Below are 23,277 nucleotides of genomic sequence, written 5' to 3'. Positions count from 1 at the left end.
ATCTGGTTTAGGCTATAATTCAAAGACTTGTGTACTCCCTGCTTACTTTAATTAATGTGATACAATATTGAGAATACAGTAGATGACGTACCCAATGCTAATCTGTTCTTGTCTAGTTTCTTTAGTTAACTGTTTAATTATGTTTCTAATGTTTTAGATTTTGAGATCACTCTAGATCAACCATGGCTCTTTTGTGTAATGAAGAAGCACTTCATGTTCTTGTACAATTGTATAGAACGCCTCTCATGAATGCCTGATAAGATATTAGTGGCGGGATATTTTGTCAGACCCATGGGTTTGCAGCTTGCCTTAGGCAACAAAGATAAAATCAGTAATGTAGCAGCTGCATGGGGGAATTGATAAATCCTCTCCTGTGCCTGTGTACTTCATTGAATGCTGTATGACAGCACAAATATGGTAATTGCGGTATTATTTTTTAATGAGAAGATAAATTCTGGTTAATTGCTTTATTTTAAAGGTATTATTAATATGAGTTCTGTAGAACCATACTTTTTTGCCCTCTGTAATCTTGGTTTCCCGCAGCAATCAGGAATGTGTCTCAAAGAAGATGGCAACAGAAAAGGTTTATGTTTTTCCATTAAGGGAACCGCCAGGGCCTTCATCTTTGTCTGTAGCTCCTTGAAAGAAAATAACACAGAGATTATTATTGCCTATCATCTTTATATATCATCTTATATATTTTTCTACTTTTTCTTTTATGAAACAGGGACCTTAAGAGCTCAGCAGGTCTCATTTCCATTTATATTAAACAGCTTTCTGTCTGAGTGTCTTGCCCCCTTTTAGAAAAGTCAAAATGAAAGGGTGTTGTTAAATCTGGACTCATCAAAGTCCTTTCCGTAAATTTGTGTTGCTAAGGGCTTGTACTAATTCTAGTACTAAATTCTTCTTTATTTTAGTGAAAAACAAGCATATTTCAGATGCTGTATACCATCCACCCTACAGTACGTCAATGTTTAGTTTTAATCTGGGTGCCCTTCAGAGATGGCCTCATTTGATGTTCTAGTGAATGTGAAAGCCTTCAGCAGTATCCTTGTGTTAAGGCTGTGACTCAGTTCATGGTGAAGAAGGGATGTAAGGAACCAATGAGAACTTAGTGACTCTGGCTGTGAGGAGACTCTGGAGAGATTTAATTTCCAGTCTGCTACATGAAGCAAATCCATTTAGTCAATAATGGATGAGGCTTTTAAAATATTCACTGAGTGGCCTAATTTTATCGTCTTCTCCACCCTAACCATAACATCTCAAGAAAACAAAGACTTTTTAAACACGTTTTTGTAAGGTAACTTGTGTGTGGGAACTGCTGGATACTGGGTGATTGTGGTCATGACATCACTTTCTTAAGAAAGCTGTTTGTGCCTTCTTATAATTATCATTCTCATCTTCCTCTTCTTAATAACATCTTCTGGCTGTTCCTCTAACTTAACTAGGAGTATTTTAGCCTTGATTAACCATTGTTGTGGTAGTTTATCCCTCTTGGTTTTTGAATGTGGGATATTGTTACAATGCATGCAACTTTTTCAGATGACTTAGATGCATATTGGGCAGCATGTTGGTACAGTGGTTAGCATTGCAGTTTGTATGCTCTTCATCTGTTTGTATAGGTTTTCTCTGGGTGTTCTGGTTTCCTCCCACAGTCCAAAGCCATACTGGTAGTTTAATTGGCTTTTGGGAAAACTGGTCCTGATGTGGGTGTGTGTATGTCTGTGTACAGTATCTTCCCTGCAATGGAGTGGTATCCCATCTAGGGTGTACCCTGCTTTGAGAATGTTGCTTGCTGGGATAGGCCCCAGCTCCCCTGTGACCCTGTATGGAGAAAGTGGTTGGAAAGTGGATAGATGAATGAATCTTGTGCTGTAATGAATGTAATTTCTTTAGAAAATCGACATCTTTTGTTGCTCAAAAACAGTTTTATGCTGGTGCACTCAAATATCCCACAGACTGCATGGAGCCATAGAAATGAAAAAATTGAGTCAGTGTTGAATCTTTAAATAGTGTGGACTGCAGCTCCAAACCAAATCAAAACACTCTTGATAGAGTTTTGAAAGCTAAGTAAAAAGCACTTTCCTTAAAAAAGAAAGTTAAATATTGTCTTCTAGTCAAATTATTAACACATTATTGTTGCAGTGGGAGAAAGTTCCCAAAGATGGTAGTTGCTCTTGGCAGGTTCAACCTGATAAAGCACTAAATCTTGAACAGTGGGATATCATAGGGAGGTGAGGTAAATTATTAAGACAGGATGATGTTTCCCTAATTAAACATCTGTAAATTAAACAATGATGTATTTTTCTAATGTGCAGAGAGGGCCAGTTGATCACGATAGTCGGATTTTATGGCAGTTAGAAGTGAGAATATAAAAACTGCGGGCTCTCCGATCTCCTACAGAACACATGCAGTGCAGTAGACTTATTAAGACATCAGATCCATCATGCAAGAAATGGTTCTTCAAGTATTGCCGATAGAATTTTAACTTCTGTTAACATCTTAGATCTGCCTTTTACTGGAAGGTCGTGGTGAGAAATCAATGTCTCCTCCCCCACACGCCCCCAGCAGGAGATCTAATATCTCCCCCCTTTTGTTCAGGGAGCTGCACTGAAACCGATGCCTTTTCCACCTTTGGAATCTTCTTCTCCTTTCAGAACCAGAGAAGTTAGACCTCTTCATTTCCTATCCATTTCTGAAGTGTTAATTCAAAAATCAGGTGCATCCCACAGTCATAAAAGGTTCTCCAACGGTTGAGAAAATAATTCATTATGTAGTCAGGCTCTAATAATTTCTTGGCAAAGGAGATGTATGCGCTGCCATTGAATTGCCGCTGAACTGACCTTGAAGAGGCATGCTGGCTCTGGTTTTTGCTGTATGACACACCACACATCAAAGAAAAAAGCTTCAAGATTCAATACTCTATTACTGTGTCAGCAAAGGCGATAGAAATTTGCCCCAGTGCAGACCAAATAAAAACAGCAAAAACAACACTTATTACCCTTACACATATGCAGCACATATTATTCAGCCAGTCAGTTGAAGACTCAAAATATAAAATTACAAGTCAAAACAAAATGTATTTTCTTGAAATGCACACTGAGCATTAAAAGAAACCTTAAGCTCCATGCATGTAAAAAAAAAAGTAACCACTACAACATTTGTGTCAACATTAATCACCACATTAGTGAGAAGGTTGATTGGGCACGGGCGATGTGGTCCTTTGGCCTGTTGAATGTCAAACCTCGTTAAAACCAAGGAAGAAGAACACAGAAAGGTGCCAATATGCCCCATGTATCAAGAGAACAACACCTTTGTTCCAACAGTATGCTGGAGACTGAAGTACAGTAAGTCGCCTTAGGTCAAAATGACACAAGTGGACTGAAGTCCTCTTTAGTGATGAATCAAGATTTTGTGTAGACCTTCCTGATCCTGAATTTAATTAATTGTTGTGTACAACAGACCCTTCTGCTTGCCTTGTTTTGGTGTTCCAGGCAGGGGTGCCTTGTCTCTACAGAATTCCGCTTGTAGAGATTGATGGCAAGCAGGCTGCTTGGTGCTACATTGCTCAGGTCCAGGGAACTCGCTTGATGTCCTTCCTGCAGGCTCATCCTGTTGTGACATCATTGCAGCAGGATAATGCATGCCCACATCCTACTTTTGTGACAGTTCTCTCTTGTATAACATTAATAGACTGTGACTTTCACAGCTGACCCTCTGTTGTTCCCAAATGTTCATCATAATGAATTTACCTACGGCATGTCTGTCAGAATAAGTAAGTACCCTGTATGTCTGAGACAGGAAGTGTCTGAGAATTCAATGTTTTTCTCATCATAATTTTGAGACTTCGTTGCAGTAATTTTAATACTTGGCATATGTTTCTGAATTGAGGAAAAAGTGCCAAGGTACCAAAAATATCAGTAACCTGGAATGTTCTTACTGTTTGACATAATATTGACATATTTCTTTGTAATTTTGTAGATAGTTTTCTTTCATATAAGTTATGTTAGATTGTTTTCCTATTATAGAAATACAATTAAAAAGAAACAAGATAGAGTGAATTGTGTAGTGAATATGGAAGGATACCATTCTAGTTTGATCCTTCAACACAACACCCCATTCTATAATCCATTCAGCTGGAGTAGGGCCTTATAATTTCCAAAGCTGAGAGAACAAATGCTTTAGCAGCCACATCTGCAAGTAATAAGAATTTCTAGTGGCAGCAGTTTATTTGATCTAATAATCAGAATCCAAATTCCAGTATCTCTATAATTCTAAAATACTCGTAAACATCACCACCACATGTGTATGAGTTTTCAATTATGCATTTAGGAGGTATTGTCAGAAATGTCCGTGTTGAATTGATGTGGTTCGTGGATTTGTAAGACATCTTGTGCAATGCAGGTGTTAGCAGTATCTGCACTATAATCAGAAAACACCCTTATTTTCAAGCTTATATGTGATTCTCTGAATAACTGATTGATTCCGGGATTTCCAAAGTTTGTTCCACAAGCCTTTTTTCTTCTGTATTTGTCTGGTATTGAAAGACTGTAAAAAATGATTGCTAAATATAAATGTTTTATGCGCACCATACTGTCTCAGTTTATTTCAAAATGGTGCTTTTAAGTGAGCGACACAAGAAGGGACAGAAAACAGGAATGACATACTGTATCCTGGTAGGCGACGGTTGCCCTGGTAACACAATGCTAAAAAAATTGCTTGGATCACACTCTGTAAAATAACGGAAGAAAATATGGTTTTGGAAAACAAAATACAGTTCAGACTTTGTTACTGTCATATTGTATTTATATAGTCTCTAAGTGTGAACAATTTACATTAAAATGATGATAGAACCACTTGTATATAATCTGAAATGTACTGTACAATTCCTAGCTGGAGTATTGTACCTGTTCTCACCACAGTAATCCACGGTTGCTTTTTCAGGCATTTGTTAAAGAAAGCACTGCAAGGGGATGAGCCCTGTGCTGTGTTTCAGTTTTGAAGACCATCTGCATTTTTAGAGACTGGATTTGAGCAGCTACCTGTCATGTTAGTTCTTGTCCTGTTTTCTGTATCCAGTACAGTGAGAACAGGCTTTTTACGGTTTAGAGTTATTTGTGTCTGGCTCTGGCCATGTGCTGCCCCCACAGTGTAGGAATCAGCAGGCTATCTGGTTTGTTAATTGTTTGCTTGGATAAAGAATCGATGGGTCCAGTGGGAGGCAGATCTTGTAGGAATGGATGATGTCATGACATTTCTGATAGCCGTCCCTGGAGGCAGTCCAGAGGGAGTAAATGGGTTATTGTGTACGCTGCTTGCATTGGAAGTTGGCAGAACTTTTACTTTGTATGTACCTCATAGCATCCATTGCTTTATATGTGAAATAGGGTGGAAGAGGGTTAATGACCTAATTCCCACAATGTGAAGAATAGCTAGGACTGGCCAAAAGGCCTGGTCTTTGTCATTCACTTCACTCATATGTAAGAGAGCAGCAGTCAGCCTTGTTCAGTGAGCTAATGGAGAGCTGAGAGATCAGATGACTCATTTTCCTCTTAAGGATTTTTGTTTCTCAGAAAAAAGAAGTGGCAGTAAAATATGCAGCTTTGAACGGCTAGCGGGAATGGTATTTGTAAATAACGATCCATGGGATCTTTCAAGAGCATAGGTGGTAAAGACCATGTCATTAATTTCTTGTTAAAGAAGTTGCACATCTGCAGATTGTCACTTGAAATTGTGGTTAATAACAAAAAACTTTATTTAATTTATATAGCATTGGTTGTTACTGTGTGAATCACACTGCTGCAAAAAACTCATATAATGTGCCATAAACAGTGTTCACTGGAACAAAAATATTGAAAACCTGGGCTACATTTTTTCTTTATCTTCTTCTCCAAAAAGCATTTCAAGAAAACTCAAAGCTCTAGATCAAAACACACTTAGGCAGCCATTCCATAGTCCTGAAGTTGAGGTTTTCTGACTTCACACAGAATATACTGTGTAGCTCATATTATGTTTCATTTTTGCTATTGAAACACAATGGTCTTCTACCACATCTTCCTGGAATTACAGCATTTTATGTCTGTGATCAATCGCTATTTGCTTTAGTGCTATCTAGACCAATTATCTTGCTTGCAAAGAATGCAAAAGGCAGCTTGTGTGATATATTTGTTCACCATTGATTTTAGTACTTAACGGAATAATACTGTACACATGGAAGCATTATTGAGCATTACCTAGAAACTAAAAGTAATTGAATGGGCTTTTTGAATGCACAATTAAAAATGCAAGCATCATATTACTTTTAGAGTAATAATGAAGCCTAGATAATGGATGCCCTTGCTTGTATTTTATTGTACAGTTGGGTCTGTTCTCTCCTACAGATCTCAGTCACTTTTGTTTTTGGCCGAGTTCCAGTGGTCCTTTGTGAAAAGGGTTTCAACGTTGCATCGAAAACTGCTGATGCTTCCTGAATCTCTGTCCCTCTGCACGATTGACTGGAGCAAGTCATCTGTAAGAGCCTGACAGCTTGTACACGAATCCCGTTCAGTCAGATCTATGGGCAAATCCAGACTCCCGTCAGAGTGAGATGTGCAGGCAACTTCTATGAGGCAGACGCAAAACCCCCAATGGGGGATGAATACAAGAGGCACCTGTACCTCTGCCTGCCAGTAAGAGGCAAACTCAGTGTATCTACAACTCTTGTAGGTGTTTTCACTTGGGGATATTAGATCTAAGGTGTGTTTCTAGTGTATTAAACTCAGTGTCAAGGACTAATAACCTCAGCTGTTTTGTTAAAGATTTTATAAAGGTTTTGTTTGCCTGGATTCATTGTGAGATTAAAGTCCCGATGACTATTGCCTTCCTGGAAAGGAGCTGGTGCTATTCCATCATCTCTGCTATGCAAAACACTTGCAGTCAGTTCTTCGTACAGCACATACTGTAGGACAGAGTGAACGAGTGATGCAAAAACAGCCACATATGCAGGTAATTAAAAACTGCCCCTGCTGTTTAGCTGGATGCATTTAATGTACTATTCCCGGCCCAGCTGTGCTCGGTAATCTACTTCTTATGGAGGCTACAGTGATTTACAGTTGAATCGAATCAAGACAGATAAAGACAGCGAGAGAACTCTACACGGGAGACCTGATTAATTATTCCGAGGAAGCTTCAAAGTCAAGCCTGTTGATTATGGAAATCAGGCACGGACTGAAGAGATTTCACTTTAAATTTAGACGCATCTGCACAGATTGCAGTGGTTGTTTGGGAAACAATGGTGATGCCTTGCGCCGATCCTCCAGAGATGCTGATCAGCAAGTGAATTTTGTTGTATGGTAAAGAAAATCGATTAAGAAAACCAAGGGCTCCAATGGGCAAGGCCATTTAGGGCTCTCTTGATCATTGGAAAGGATCAGAGAAACATTTCAAACTGCTTCCTGAAGCTCCTCTCAAGGAGCCTGTGTCCACAAATGTTTCTCTATTCCTTTTTTACAGTGTAAAGCATTGTTAATATCTTAACATTTGTGTCACGGATGTCAGAAGGGACGAACCGTGGAATGGTAGGAAGCGGAAAAAGACCCTATGCATAGCGGAACGGGGAGTTAGCTCGGGCTCAGCAGTGCAGGAGTTCAGGAATTGCCGTATAGAAACCTACGGCCTTAAGCCACAGACGGAGCGGCGACCTGGTGCTAGTCGGGTCTCAGGACATCCGAACGTCAATGCTGAGCGAAGGGGAATGAGTGACCCGGAAATATATAGCCCCAGAGAGAGAGACACCGGAAGGACAGCAAAGCACAGGAAACTAGGGACAGGACAGAGTAGGAGCGCCCTCTGGCTGCAGGGGGCGTGACAATTTGAGCCTAATATTCATAAACACACAGAAATATTTTAAAATATCTGTAAAGTCACCATAGTTTGTATATTAAGTATTATTGCAAACACAGAAGTTATATGTGCTAAAATAAATTTATTTCTATGTTTTTTGTATTTAGACATTTTTATTGTGCCCTAGAGGTTACTACCCATGACTTGTATTGGGCTACTTAATAATTTCATCTATTTTTACACAGAGACCTTATCAGGCAACTCATAGGTCTTTACAAAGAAAACAGCTGGGCTACAACGTAGCCAGCAGTGTGACGTAAAGGCTGGACACTACTGATGTTCCCAAATCAGAGTTGTTTATGTCAACACGCCAGTCTGGAGCAGTGCACTTAGGTGAGGCTGACGCAGAGGTTAGGAGGGAAACTGAACTTGAGGTGTGGGAAAACTGAAACCAAGCAATAAAAAATTAACAATCCGTTGCTCCCTCTGAAATGGAAGTGTTGGTTGTCTTTGAGAAACAGGTGTGTGACCCCTGACTGCTGCCAGATGAACCTTTTCTTTACTCCTTTTCCACAGTGAGATTAGACCCTGGGGCCCAGTTGCATAGCAACAGGGGTCGTCTTCGTTGGGTAGACTGGTTGACATGGCGGTATGGTCTCCTGTTCCCTAGTGTCTCCCTGCTCACTGTTTTCTTCAGGCTATATGCGTTCTATTTTTATGCTTCCTCAGTAAAATAACCTTTTTGTTCCATCAGCTGGATTTAATTGAGGGCAAAGAGCCATAGCAAGGCTTAATTACTTCCTCTTATTATCATGAAAGGTTAGGGACAATGAGAGACTTTCCAGCCATTCATATTGGCCCAGACAAGACTAGAAAAGAGATCTTCAACCTTCAGAAAAGCTGTGCTTTAAAAATCACCCTTCACAGAATTTGGTCATGCTCTGTTTTGAATTATCTTGCATAATTAAGCAGTTCAATTTAATTGTGCTGTATTTGGTTCTGGATTCCTTTATCCATTACCTTGCCCTTGTTAACAAACATTTTTTTTCTAAAACAAGTTACAAGGATCTATGAATATTGTTTGCAAATACTATTGATAAAGTGCCTGTTTTTTTGTTGTTTAATTGGTGAACTGTTCAGTTGTACAGTATGCACAAAGCCATTTGTACATACTCTATATCATGCATAATAATAATAAAATGTATTGAAATTAAGAACATTTATTTATTATTCAATGCTTTGCTTTTACAAAATCAGAATGAATTGTGTTTTTAGATTAAAAATTCCATTGATATTAAACTTTAGTACTGTAACATTTAACATAACTGTATGCATTACGATTGGTGGGATAAGGTTTCCTTAGAGAACATCTATAGTGTGATCTTTATTTGGATTTTATTGTTTAAAGCACAGCAGGTCATCAGCTGAAGTGTGGCATGGTATTCATACTGCATGTAGTGACTACTTAAAGAAGAAATCGGTAAAGCTTCTAGCATGTAGAATTTAATGTCATCATAATACATAATGCAAAGCCTGAGTAAATCTATTATTATTGGTCACTGTTAAAGTAAAAATGATTTGATACAATGAAACCCTTAGTCACAGTCAGTAAATCAATTAAGCCATTGAAAACTGTGGTCTAATGACAGTATATTGACTTACTTAGTGGATCTCAGATCTCTTTGCTGTTTTTTAACAGTTCTAAGGAGTTTCACTTACGTCTTAAAAAACCCAGGTAATTACTTTGACACAATGGTTAGGATAGAGTATAAAACTCAGGAAACCTACAGTCCTCACCAGGGGCCTCCCTGATTGATCCTAGGCCTACCCAATCAGTCCAAAGTAATTTAATTTTTTCCCCCTTGTTTGCGTTACATGATTTGCTTTTTAATGTTACGTGTTTGATTTGTGATGTGATTTGCTATAGGCTCGCTGTATCTTTTGTGACCAATAAGAAAATTATGTAAATATAGTGGGGGCGGTGCATGCGTAGCCGTAGCCTAATTGGCTATCGTTGTTGTCAGACACTCTTAGATCTATCTAGTGCGAGGTTTTTGGTTTATTAGCCAACATGGCAAAACAAATGCATATATCTACGTTTTTCAAAAAGCCGCCTGTAGATGACCAGACCAGTCCCGAAACAAATAAGACACATGAGATGCTACAGGCATCTTGGGTGTTAAGGAGTACAGCCTGGCTTCCCGAATACAAGTGTTTCTGGAAAGCAAGGGGCAGTGCACGCGTTTGCTTGTAGCAGCTCGATACATGCTCGACCTGTGGGAGTTAAGCACGAAGAGGTTGTAAAATGTCTCCTGTAAACAAATTACAAGTTTTGGAACGCATGAATAACATTAAAGTAATACTGACGGACAGATGCAAGTGTGCATTTTATAGAGAACTATTCAGATCGCCTCTAAATGCCCTGCAGTATTTTAAGTGAACGACGTTTACAGAGCTAAAATACATCAAAAGTATGTATTTGACGCTTTTATTAGCAGACCATTCTTGTAATTAAAGGTACGAAGAATTGGTTAGCACTGTAATGCGACTATAACAATTCAGTGTTAAGTCTTGTGGGAAGTCACGAATTTCTAAATTAGGTGTCTTTTGGCATCTGAAATAGAATACTAATTTCGTGGGTTTCAAGTTTAAAAGCACCATGAAGGGTCAAACAAGATCTTCAGAAATTAACATTTTAATACCTTCATAGTTTTTATTCTCATGGCGCCTCACTCGATATTACCCTTGGGGCGATGTATTTACTCTAACTTCTGAAACCCATACGTGCGTGCACGTTCTTCTGGTATGTTATGCTCAAATCCGCTGAATATTTAAAAGGAAGGGAAAAGCTCTTTGAAGTTGCCTCCCCTAAAGACAGCACTAACGATTAACCCACCACATTCGTTAGTGCTACGTTTGTGCCGGTTTGTGCCGTTGAAAGTAGCGTTTGTGCTGCTTTCGTTCCCGAGATGTAGCGCCTTGTTTTCCCGGTGATAACGTGACCATGCAGTGACGCCGTCTGCCGAGTTCAAGCGCTCTGTTACAGTTTAGCTCGTACCCTTAACATTTTAGAGACAATCAATATCCATTAACATATGAGCCTCCTTAAATGTGAATAATACTACCACATGACACCAACAAGTTAACCATCTATGACATAAACCTGTGGTTGTAATGTATGTAAAATCACCGTGATTGTAAGATCTATGGTTTTTATTTTCTAAGGCAAGTCTTCCTTTCCTTTCTCTACCGTGACACGCTGTTGCCAAACGCTTAACTGTGGGATACCATCGCAACAAGTCCTTCGCAGCATGTCATGATAGGGACCCCATGTATATCGCATCTATATCGCGGCAGTGTATATCAGACTGGAGCCTCGCTTCCATGCCACATTGGCACCGCTGTCGATACAAAGGTCTCATATCAGGACACGATATACCCAGATAGGACGTGTCGTGATATATGGGGTCAGCGCATCCTGTCAGGGTATGTCCTATCACGACATAGGAGTGGGGCATTTCGTCAGGGTATGTCATATCGCGATATAGGGCCTTTCACGTCATGACATGGGGTAGTGCCTTTTTGCCGGTGTATGTCATATCATGATACGGGCTTCATGTCGCGATATGGCATGTGGCAGTTTGATCATATCGCGATATAGGTCCTTTCATGTCGCGACATAGGGGCGGGGCATTTTGCTGGGGTTGGTCATATCGCGATATAGGGGCTTTCATGTCGCGATATGGGGGTGGTGCCTTTTTGCCGGTGTATGTCATATCGCGATATATGGGCTTCATGTCGCGATATGGCACGTGGCAGCTTGATCATATCGCGATATAGGGCCTTTCATGTCGCGACATAGGGGCGGCTCATTTTGTCGGGTTATGTCATATTGCGATATATGGACTTAACGTCGCGACAGTGTCGCCAGCCGCAAATGGGTATCGCGATGTGATCGTGATGCGCGCACTCCTATCGTGACATGCTATCTGAGTCGTGAACGCGCTGTGGATGCCATGACATGCTTGCTATTCAGTTTTGACCTCAGTGCGACTTCGCTTAGATTCATTAGTAATTGGAAACCAATGGATGTGTTACTGTATATCCAGCGTGCTCATACAGCACACACGGTTAACTGGGGCGACAGTATTTGGACCAAGGAGAACATCAATCACCTGTGTATCTACATGTTCTCGGAACTTCCGCTGTGGCGCTTTACCCAATCAGAGTGTCGATTCTCACTCCTCACCCAATCGCGGCTCGAACTGTTCGGGGGTTTAGCCAATCACGGGTCTGAGAGCTGTTCAAGCTAGCAGCGCCAGGTGGATCGGCTTGTTTACTGTCAAAGAGAATCTATTTTTAAAATGCTTTACTTATTGCAAAATAACTACATCGACATATTTTTAACGTCTTTATTGCTTCACAATGTCCCGTACTCTTCGAAATAAATACATTTTTATTTGCAATGTAACCGTCTCCGCTGCTTTCTGTAATGAATACATGGTATTTGAACAATTTTAATCGTATAGGGTAAACACCTTCTGCTTTGCACTTCAAAAATGAGTAGAAATGTAAAGTCTTTGATCATTATATTATTATTATGCTTGTGCTTTCAATTTTGCTTTTTATTGTTAAATTATATAGATCTTGAAACTAATACCTAAAAATGAGAATATGGGCTCTCGTGTTGTACCTGCGGTAATTTGGAACCTTGTGTCTCTTCACCAATGAAAGGAGTACACAAGCAATACATTTTCGAGAACATGCCTAACACCTAACCCAACGAACTACAGTAACATAAGTAACTCCTCCCTAAATGTAAGACTGTTTATTCGCAGGTGTGCCCTCACACTGTATTCTACACCAAGGACTGGACGGAAACACAAAGATTTTTTATTGGAAACAATAAGATAAAAAGACTGTGAGCTCATCGCTTCATGTTTGCGCATAAGACCCCTGTAAATACAAACACGTGGATAATGACAGTTTATTAAAGAATTCAGATATATGTTCACTTCTGTTATGTGAAAATAAAAAACATGTTTCCAGTATTGCCGCGGTCCGCGGGTGTGAGATGGTGGACTTGCTAGTGTTGCTTCTCGGATGTGTTATTTACTACCCGCGACAACCTTGTAGTGCCCCTTAAAAAACACCCTGGCTCTTTTTCACGTTAACGAATGTGCTTTGCATAAAAACGTCCCTTGGTGCGCGTTTATTTAAGAAGGAGACAGTGAGAAACTGATCACAGATGTTTTAAAAAGCACACCGCTACGAAGTATTAAGACGTGCTCGTTAAAGCCTCTTGGTAAGAACATGCAATTGTTTGATAGTGTTCTCTCTTTGAGACTACACCCGCAACTCTTCTGATTAGGGTATGTGATATTCGTGACAAATTTAATTTTCCTGCTCACACAAACGCACAGAAGACACTAATATTAAATGCAAAATCCACCACCGCCCCCCACCCGGGAACACAATTGCAGGACTGTTACTCTCGCACCGGTAACAGACGCTTGAACTCGGCAGACGGGGTCACTGGAGGTCAAAGTCACCGTGCAAGGTCACGTGATCACCGGAAAACCAAGGCGCTATATCGGGATCGCAAGAGCACAAATGTAGCACTACCGATTAAGACCGGTCCGGTTCCCCTACGACGTTGTAGAAGGACTGGGCAAGGCCACCCTCTGAAAAACAAGACGTTATTTCTAAGGAACGAAAACAGATGGGAAGTTACTTTCAACGGCACAAACGTAGTACTAACGAATGAGGTGGGTTTCGTCATTGGGGGGGGGACAACTTCACGGAGCTCAAGGTAAACCCTGCATGGTATTTTAAATACAATATTTCGGACGGATTTTGAATCTTGCGTTTTGCGTTGAGTTCATTGTGTTTTGCAATAAAATATTAACTTCAGCGTAACTCGTAAAACCACTGAACAATCTAAAAGCAGGCATACGAAATAGAACTGTTACAAGCAAGAAGTGAAGCTTTTCTTTATCTAAAGACAAAGTCCTCATATGTGAGACCTTTGGAAACTAGCTGTCATTTGAACGGGAATTGGCCGACTCTCTGAATATAGATTATCGCCATATTCAATTCCAATTCCTCGCGCACTTGAAGGCCACACTTGCTCTACGTCACAGAAGTGCGGACGTGGAGGGAGGGCTTAGGGCGCAGGACGAGAATTGAGACACGGCCTAGATCTCTGTTCCTCACAGGCTGGCACAATATACATCACAAATGAGATTTTGACGCGGTTCATTGTTTTTATTTAAACTGGTTTTAATTTCTCTTCAAGCTGAAACTATGTAAAGAGACCAGCGTTGCTTGTCTGGTTTAATACAGACTGTGCCAGAAACAAATGACGAGCTGAGCTCTTAACACTAATAAGAACAGAACACCTTTGAGCAGCTGCTTTCAGACAGATTTTGGAATCATTTTTATTCAGATAAGACATTCTTGAAAGTTTACTGCTGGTCTGCATCAACTTGAGCAAATTTGAATGGTGGTGGTACTCTCCTTTGCTGTAAATGGACCGTTCCAACATGTAGGTTAATACAAAATGCACGTAAAAATTTACTGTGCTGCAGACCAATGTTTGTGTTCTGGTGTTAACCATATATTGTTGTTTATGGCTGAGATAAACTGTATTATCATCTTCACTTGTGCGTTGTTGCATTACATATTTGTCCATGTGGCTGACCAGTATAGAAAGCCTTGTGGATTTATTACACCTTCCTGAGTCATTCCTCTGACACTGCTCTGTTATAAAACACCTCCTTGGATCTGTAGGAGAAACAATAGCAGGACATAAAAGATTATGAAAATAAAAAAAATAGTCTCGGGACATGACTCAGAGCAGAAAAGAGAGAAAATTACATTAGGATATGAATTAATGTTCTGTTCTCTTCAACAGGCCCTTCAGTTCAGTTCAGTACAGTACGTTGTCTTACATAGCATGTACCTTGAGTCAGAGAAGAAATGAGAAAAACTGCAGAGGGAATCTGTACAATTATAGATTTTACTGATTTAATTAATTTCCTGTATTGCGAGAGACACATAATGTAAGAGTGGGCCTGTACCAATAGGTTTACATTCATCTTATTCAGTAACCACTTTCTCCTTAGTGGGATACAGTCTTAACCAGCAGGGCATAAGACAGGAAACACCTTTGAATGATACTCCAGTCCATCGTATTGATCACATGTGCAATCACACATCCATGGAGGGTCATGCTCATGTGTCTTTGGACTGTGGGAGTGTTGGAGGAAACAAGAACACAGAGAGAAAACATGCAAATACAAGATAGGAGCATGCAAACTCCCCACACAAGGCACCGCAGATTAAATCACAATCCAGCTCAGAACCCAGGAATTGTGAGGCAGCAGGGCCTACCTGCCATAAAAACATGTGGCCTGCATTGGGTTTGATTTAAAATGGAATCTGTCTTGGTGTGGAAAACATCTGTGCCTGTATAACTTTCAGTAGTGTTACCTGTAATATCGAATGAGTACTTTATTCATTTTCATATAATAATAATAATAATAATAATAATAAACTTTATTTTATATAGCGCCTTTAAAGGTGGCTTCTCAAAGCGCTTTACAGGATGACAATAACAATAAATAAGAAGACTACAACAATAAATAAGAAAATTTCACAAGACAGGACACAATTATAATTACAACAATACAACAATAACAATAGAGGAGACCGTGGAAGATGGTATTAAGAAGAGCAGAGGGGTGAAGAATGGAACCAGTTAAGTAAAGGCTTTTCTGAAAAGGAGGGTTTTGAGTCTGGATTTGAAGGAGTTTAGAGAAGGTGACTCTCTGATATCCTTGGGCAAGGAGTTCCAGAGCTTGGGGGCATAGCAGGAGAAGGCCCTGTCGCCCATACAATGTAGACAGGCTTGGGGGACAGTAAGGAGGGCAGAATTTGAAGAGCGGAGGTTGCGAGGTGGGGAGTAGGATATGAGGGGGGAAAGGGTCAAACCACAATATTGGGATTCCTGGTCGGACGGGTTGGTTTAGGCAACTGTTCCCACTTTCTCAGTGGAATTATACCATATGAGTACGTACCAGTACATATGGTGACTTCCATAACAGTTGAAACAATACAGTTACACTGCCCTGGCAAAATAAAATGAAGGCATGTGTTGGAATAATGTGCTTGTTCCTAACCAAGGAAACGGTAACATAAAAGGAGATAAAAAAAATGTACAGCTTTTGTAGTACACATGAACAGACTTTGGCTCAAAGCATTGTCTCGGAGACTTCTCCAGGCACGAGGATCGCCAAGACTAAATACAGTCTCTATGTCAAAAAAGGTTGATGCCCTGACATAGGGGATTAAAATGCTTAAGCTCAGAGGGTTAATTCTCACAGCAATGGGCACATTAAATGCTATGAGCCTTGCCACACTGCAAAATACAACTAGCTCAGAGAACGGACAGTCATCAGTTTGCACTGTGTGTAGGGACAAAGCTGAGTCGATGGAATGAGGGCTCTGATCTCCATTTAATGACTTCCATACTGATCTTCAATGTACACTTGTCGACACTGAAAACATTTTTCTGAATGGCATTTTTTTATACTACAACACTTTCAGTGAACATCATTTACACTCTGGTAAAAGCTTTTAGAGCAGGAAGACTGGAAAGTGTTCATGTTGTTCTATTCTTTTCGAAATGTAGATCTTTCTTCTCTCTTTGACCTTTTAATTGCATCAATCAGACCACAGGGGAAGGTCAGTTTTCCAGTTTGCAAAGTGAGTTTTGTGTGTGACATGCTGTCTCGCATGTAAAAAAGGTTACCAATGGCAAAAAACTAAAATAGACTGAATAAATAGTCTTAAATCTGAATGGAACTGTGCAGTAAACTTTGTGTAGACCGTGGGATGTTTCTGCTCTCCTCAGGTGAGAAGGGACAGGGGTTGTTACATGACTGTGTGTGAGCTTTGTTTGAATAATTTTGGCAACCTAGTTACTACACAGTCAAATCTGAGGTTCAATAAAAGTTTACAAGCCCATGATCTCATTTTCCTATCCTTCCCTGGCTACAGATTTATCATGTGGACCTCCTGTTACTCTGTCTCTGTAAACAAGGGCAATCTGACATCCTGCTTGCTTTTGGTACCTTGACTTTATTGTACAGCAACAGGAGCTCTGCACAGGAAGTGTTTATCATTTATTAAGATCCCCAAGGGAAACAAGAGTCACCTCGTTCAGACAGCAGGGATCTGATTGCACAAGATTGATTGATGTTCCACTATGCGTGTACATAAAATGTGTGTGTATGACAAACGTCTTTGCAAGACTACCACCACTATGAAGCTTATTAGATTCAGTGTGTTTTGGGATTACAGTAAATGTAGGCTGCTTTTGTAGGTTATTACTATTATTGCAATATATTTTCATAACAGTTGCGTTCAAGAATTTGGTCACAAAAGTGAAAAACCTATAATATAGTTTGTAAAATCCAATACTTTCCAAGGAACTGAAATTTTATATTTTGATTATCCTCAGTGGGATTGCTTTCTGCTGTAACTCAGCACAGTATTAAGGACTGGCTAAATCAATTATAGGTTTGCAACTCCAGTCATTGTTGGTAATAGATTTGGTTTAAAAGTCTTCCATCTCTCAGAAATTACTTCATTCTCAGGATTTATCTTTGAGCTCTGTTATGTACTTTGTCCAGCTCCGTAGCATGCTTTTGTAATGTTAAGATTAAGGATATGTATCCCATTGTGCCCATTACGAGTGCATTGGAAAGAAAACAAGCACTTAATGTGACATCTTGCTTAGAATGAAGCAGGAATAAGAATTCCAAGGAAATCCATGCAAAGTAACATTTCTATTAAACTCGCAAGTTATTCACTGTTGTATTTCCTATTGCACTGTCTAGTAAAAAATGGGAATCACTGCTGATTTTCTTCTGTTGCGCAATCAGGCGCTGTATTAAGATGCAGGTCACATCTGGTGTGAAGGACTGCTGATAATCCATAGATTCAGCAGGGCTAATGTTTGAAGAGTTTATTCAGAGAAAACAACTGAATTGCAAATTTCTCAGGCAGGGGGAGAACGACACAAATAAAGCCATTTGTAGGATGAAGTCGGATCCGTTTTCTTTTCATGGACAGTAAATTGTTAGGAAACCCAAAGAAACGTATTAATTGCTTGTGAGCTTTATATAATGAATTTGATGATACATTGCACTTCAATGTCTCCTTGATTCTTTATTTAATCACTGGTCTTTTTTTAAATACGTCTGTTTCTTAGGTTTCACCACTCTCATTAAAACCAGATAGATTTAACTTTAATTTTTAATTTCCTGTCTTTGTTCCCTAATTTTTTGCGGAATGAGAAGCACAGTGATTATATTTTTAATACTTCAAGTACATAATGTAATTTTGGTATTTCATTGAAAGAGTTTTTGTGTGTAGACATGTTTCCTTTTCTGAAGGGAGTCAAAGAATGGACTTTATTAATTGGAAAAAAAATCTAAATGTTAGAACTAATATTACAATGCACCAAGAGTATTTAGCAATTTAAGCTTTTAATATCTACTGGATATTGCCTTCATGTGAAAATCAGAATCATGTTCTTATCCTGCAATTATATTCACCAAATAGGATGTGCAATTATTCAGTTCTGACTTGCCTACTCAGTCTGGTAATGAGAATGACCTTCAGTTTTTTTTTCAAGAACATTAGCCGTAAATCTGGGTATATTCTGGCAAACTATGCCTTTATTTGGAAATGTCATTTCTACAACAGTTTAGAGGAAAAAGACAAGAACAGATTGATTTTACCTGCCCACAATAAACAGCCAACTGAAATTTGTTTTTAAGATTCTATAAATAACATTGGATTCCATTGCCTATGTGAATAGCTCCTGGAGAATTTAAGCTTATTTCAATAAGTAGGGCAGAAATAATAAGGCAATCCACACACTCTTCATGTTATAGAATGAAAAGTAAAAGGATAAAGGGATTTATGAATGTCGTCTTTGAAAGCACAAGATAAAAAAAGAAACAGTCACAACACACAGTTCCCTCCCTTTTTGGTGCAGAATAAGCAGAATAGGAAAATACCAATCAGACAGGAAAACCAGTATCAACTGTAGGCTGAATTATCAGGATTATAAAAAGTTTTAGCCTGTTTACCATCTCTTGTTCTTTATCAATATGACAATTCTATATAGTCCTTCTAATGCCCAATACAGATGTTGTTGTGCAAAAGACAATTACTATATCCTTTTACTTTAAATATTTCTTGAACACTGTGTTAGTTATTAGATTGAACTAAGAAAACAATACAATAATATATCTTCAGTGCTAATTGGCAGTGCGTGGGTTGCAGATGCTATTACCCATGACCAACAGGGGAAGAGCTGGCCTGTTGAGCTAGCCTTCCCCAGTCCATAATGCAGAGGTCTCTTGGATAGGTTCACATTATCAGAAGCTTTGCTGCGCCTGCAAGTGCTTATATTGGATAACAAATTTTAGAAGAACTTTTATGGACATTTTCCATTTCTGTGTTTATGAACGGTTCTGGCCTCCTCTGCCTAACCTCCAGTGCCACCTGCTTTGAATAGAGTTGAACTGAGGCCTATCAACCTTAACTTATTCTCACCTCCATACTACAATGTGCTTTTTCATGTAAGGGTCTTGTTGGGTGTACGTAAAAGAGAGAAGTCATTTAAGTCTTTAGATTGTTTCAGTGAGTTCACATTCACTGTGTGATTATTTTATTAGTAGTGTATGTAATGTGTTGTCCTTAGAGGTCTAAGCATGTCTTATATTTTAAGTTTTCAAATAAAAACCTTTCTGTCAATCATTATTAGAGATTAAAGTATTTGTAGCATACTTTTGTTCTTGCAATTCTTTTTTAAATGTAATACAAAGAATGCTAATTCACTAGGATTTCAAATGTGTTATTTTTAAGAAATTAAAAAAATCTTAAAAAATGTATGGATTCATTCATATAAATAAGTGCATTTAATTATTTTTACTATTTTAGGACCACGATTTCTGGTCTGGTTTCCCTACATAGTTAAGAATGTTGCTTTTTTTAGCTTAAGACTTCCTAGTTACTACTTTCTCTTGAATAACTAGCACATTGGATCTTAGCACTGCAACAAAATGTCTTACCATATCTGCACTCTATTCTTTCAGCCATTGTCAACCCCAAGCAGCCCAAAGAAACCAAAAGCTTCAATTTTGATTACTCCTACTGGTCCCACACCACTGTGAGTAGCATTTTTTCTTGGCATTAAAAGGAGTGTGTCTTGCATAGGAACGTAGGATCTACTGTACGATAGACAGGATGGACTAATGAAGCTTGTGCTCTGCTTTCAGCCGGAAGACATCAACTATGCCTCTCAGCAGCAGGTGTACAGAGACATTGGGGAGGAGATGCTGGAGCATGCCTTTGAGGGTTACAATGTTTGCATCTTCGCCTATGGCCAGACTGGTGCTGGCAAATCCTACACAATGATGGGCAAACAGGAGAAGGACCAGCAGGGCATCATTCCACAGGTATCATTCACACACTCTTCACATGGTTTGGCATACTCAATACACTGCTTCAGCTTACATACTGACCCTATAGACTGCTTCAGCATATATATTGACCCAACAGACTGCTTCAGCATATATACTGACCACACAGACTGCTTCAGCATATATCCTGACTCAATACACTGCTTCAGCATACATACTGACCCAATAGACTGCTTCAGCATATATATTGACCACACAGACTGCTTCAGCATATATCCTGACTCAATACACTGCTTCAGCATACATACTGACCCAATAGACTGCTTCAGCATACATACTGACCCAATAGACTGCTTCAGCATACATACTGACCCAATAGACTACTTCAGCATACATACTGTATATTGACCCAATAGACAGCTTCAGCATGTTCTGTATCCTGACTCAAGGAACCACTTGAGCATACTGTATGTACTGACTACACTGGAGCAGCATACTGTACATGCCTACAAATGGAACCTGTGAACTTCACATTTATATTATATTATATTTCCAGAGTTATAACAGTGCTCTGAAAGATGATTTTGAACTGGAATATATTATAATTTCTAAATATTACATTTAAATATCATTTATTTTTCCTCCCCCATAATTAAGAAATACAACAGAGTACACACTGCCAGATGTTATACAGAGCACTGTAGACTGCCTTTGCCTGCTGTAATACAAAGCTGTGATTTTTATTTAGGTTCATGTGTAGTTTGTACATAGAGTTTAGCTCTGCAGAGACACAGAACTGCTTCATGCTTACCCACTTCCTTTTCGTTGCAACAGCTGTGTGAAGACCTCTTCTCCAGAATCAACGACAGCAATAATGACAACAGCTTGTCTTACTCTGTAGAGGTGAGTAAAGCCCACATCACAGACCACTGTCTGGACATGTGTTTGGGAGACTTGATTATTGACAATGGGGAATCCATTGTCCTTGTGGTCTTATAAAAATCGACTGAAATCTGGTTTGTGATAAGGATTATTCACATGATTTTGCAGCTTTCAGCATTATACAGAATCCTATGAAAATGCTTTACATACAGAATGCATAAACCAGGGATCTCACACTCAGCTCAGTTCCTGGATGGCTCCGTGTCTTCAGGCTTTTGTTCCACCCACATTTTTAGTTTGGTAGTTGGACTAATTATTTAATTAGCTGCATTATTGTAATACACCTACCCAGGCTCTGAGGTGATTTATTGGTAACTGTACCTTTAATGAAGTGAATGTCTTGTGTGATCAACTATAAAACACCTTAAAAATCCTATATATGTCAAATTTAAGAAATAATTAGGTTAATTGTTTAATTGAATACATAATGTAGGTTGGAACAAAATTCAGAAGGCACAAGGTGCTCCATGAATGGAATTTGAGACCCCTCCAATAGACAATTAATTCACATCTTAATCCAGCAGTTTTGGTAATCCAGTAATCCTAGGCATCAATCAGTCTCCATTCCATTGAGTTCCCTTTCTTTCTGAAGCATCTTTAGCATAATCTTGTCTTAGTCCATTGACTAAACTGTTAGTTTGCTGTATTTACCATGAGGAACGAACAGCTTTGGCTCCTCAGGGTAAATGGAGCACAGTTTGAGATTAGTCTCCCAGCGCCGGCTATGAACAGGCTGTTTGATGGCCTGTGCTGCAGTTTGAACTGGGCTCCTGTGCTCTTGTCAGGTGAGCTACATGGAGATCTACTGCGAGCGTGTGCGGGACCTGCTGAACCCCAAGAACAAGGGCAACCTCCGGGTGCGAGAGCACCCCCTGATGGGCCCGTATGTGGAGGACTTGTCCAAACTGGCTGTCACCTCTTATAATGACATCCAGGACCTCATGGACTCTGGAAACAAGGCCAGGTAAGAAAAGGCCAGGAGAGCTGAGCACCAATATTCGCCTTGTGCTGAATTTAGGATGGCTGCCCTCTCTTTATTAAATTGCTAACGTGCTTTTCATGGGCACACCACACACCTGCATACAATAAATACTGTATATATCTGTCCTTTGGTTAATCTCCTGTTGAAAAAAGAAAAAAGATCCTGGATTTTCCATGAGCTCATTTTAATGATCAAGATGATTTCTCTTCCCAAATATGATCCATGTTTTTGCCCCACATGAAAATCTTTCTGTATGTAATGTAATTATCTATGATGCTTGAGTCGCCTATACATGTTTGTCAGTGCAGTAGCTCAGTGAGCTGGTTATTAAGCCTCAACAGTAGTAATCAACAGTTATACGACAGAAGTGCAGTGCTTTTAGGCTGGTAGAATAGTCAATTAAATAGCTCAGTTTTTCATCTTACTTATTATTTAGCTTATTGTAATTGGCACGGGGAACTCCAAGAATATATTATTGATTTATGACATCCACACAGCTCGATTAACAAGATTACAGGGTATTTGACTAACTTGCATTTAATCGAAGCAGGTGTTTTATCAACAATAAATTAGAAATCATCACATTAGACTAACACCCTTTGTGCAATCAGATGCTTTTATGATATGCAATAAAAGACCAGTTGGAAAGCCTCTTAGAAAGCAATTCACTTCAAACTAAGGAGGGCATTACACTAAGGAACAGGATTAATTAATCAGCACAATTACATGTTTTCATTTGAACAACATTATAAATGATAATAAATTGGACTGTTCTTTGTTTTGTTTTGAATTCTTTCTCAAAGCTGCAATCATCTGAGTACGTTGCAAGCCTGACGTACACTATCATTGAATCTGCTTGTTCAGGTTGCCAACAAGCTCTTTGCTTAACACACAGTGATCTCTGTCCTCAGGACTGTTGCTGCAACTAACATGAATGAGACCAGCAGTCGCTCCCACGCTGTGTTCAACATCATCTTCACCCAGAAGCGGCACGATGCTGAGACTGATAACACCTCGGAGAAGGTAAGG

At 39.4% G+C, this 23,277-nt stretch overlaps 1 protein-coding gene across 21 annotated transcripts in view; it reads left to right on the top strand.

The window, feature by feature from the left end:
• The window catches only part of kif1aa (kinesin family member 1Aa), a 90,886-nt gene that overhangs the window by 7,509 nt on the left and 60,100 nt on the right, over nucleotides 1–23,277 (top strand). For all 21 annotated transcript variants that reach the window (XM_088615397.1, XM_088615294.1, XM_088615268.1 and 18 more), the window contains exons 3-7: nucleotides 19,998–20,071; nucleotides 20,181–20,360; nucleotides 21,159–21,227; nucleotides 22,052–22,230; nucleotides 23,160–23,271. In XM_088615397.1, the coding sequence (XP_088471523.1) occupies nucleotides 19,998–20,071; nucleotides 20,181–20,360; nucleotides 21,159–21,227; nucleotides 22,052–22,230; nucleotides 23,160–23,271 (614 nt within the window). The remainder of the gene's footprint in view (nucleotides 1–19,997; nucleotides 20,072–20,180; nucleotides 20,361–21,158; nucleotides 21,228–22,051; nucleotides 22,231–23,159; nucleotides 23,272–23,277) is intronic.

The sequence above is a fragment of the Lepisosteus platostomus genome, chromosome 2 (assembly GCF_059453375.1).
Source record: "Lepisosteus platostomus isolate fLepPlt1 chromosome 2, fLepPlt1.hap1, whole genome shotgun sequence".
Lineage (NCBI taxonomy): Eukaryota > Metazoa > Chordata > Actinopteri > Semionotiformes > Lepisosteidae > Lepisosteus > Lepisosteus platostomus.
The sequence above is the reverse complement of the archived record's forward strand: the minus strand, read 5'-3'. Positions and strand labels throughout refer to the sequence as shown.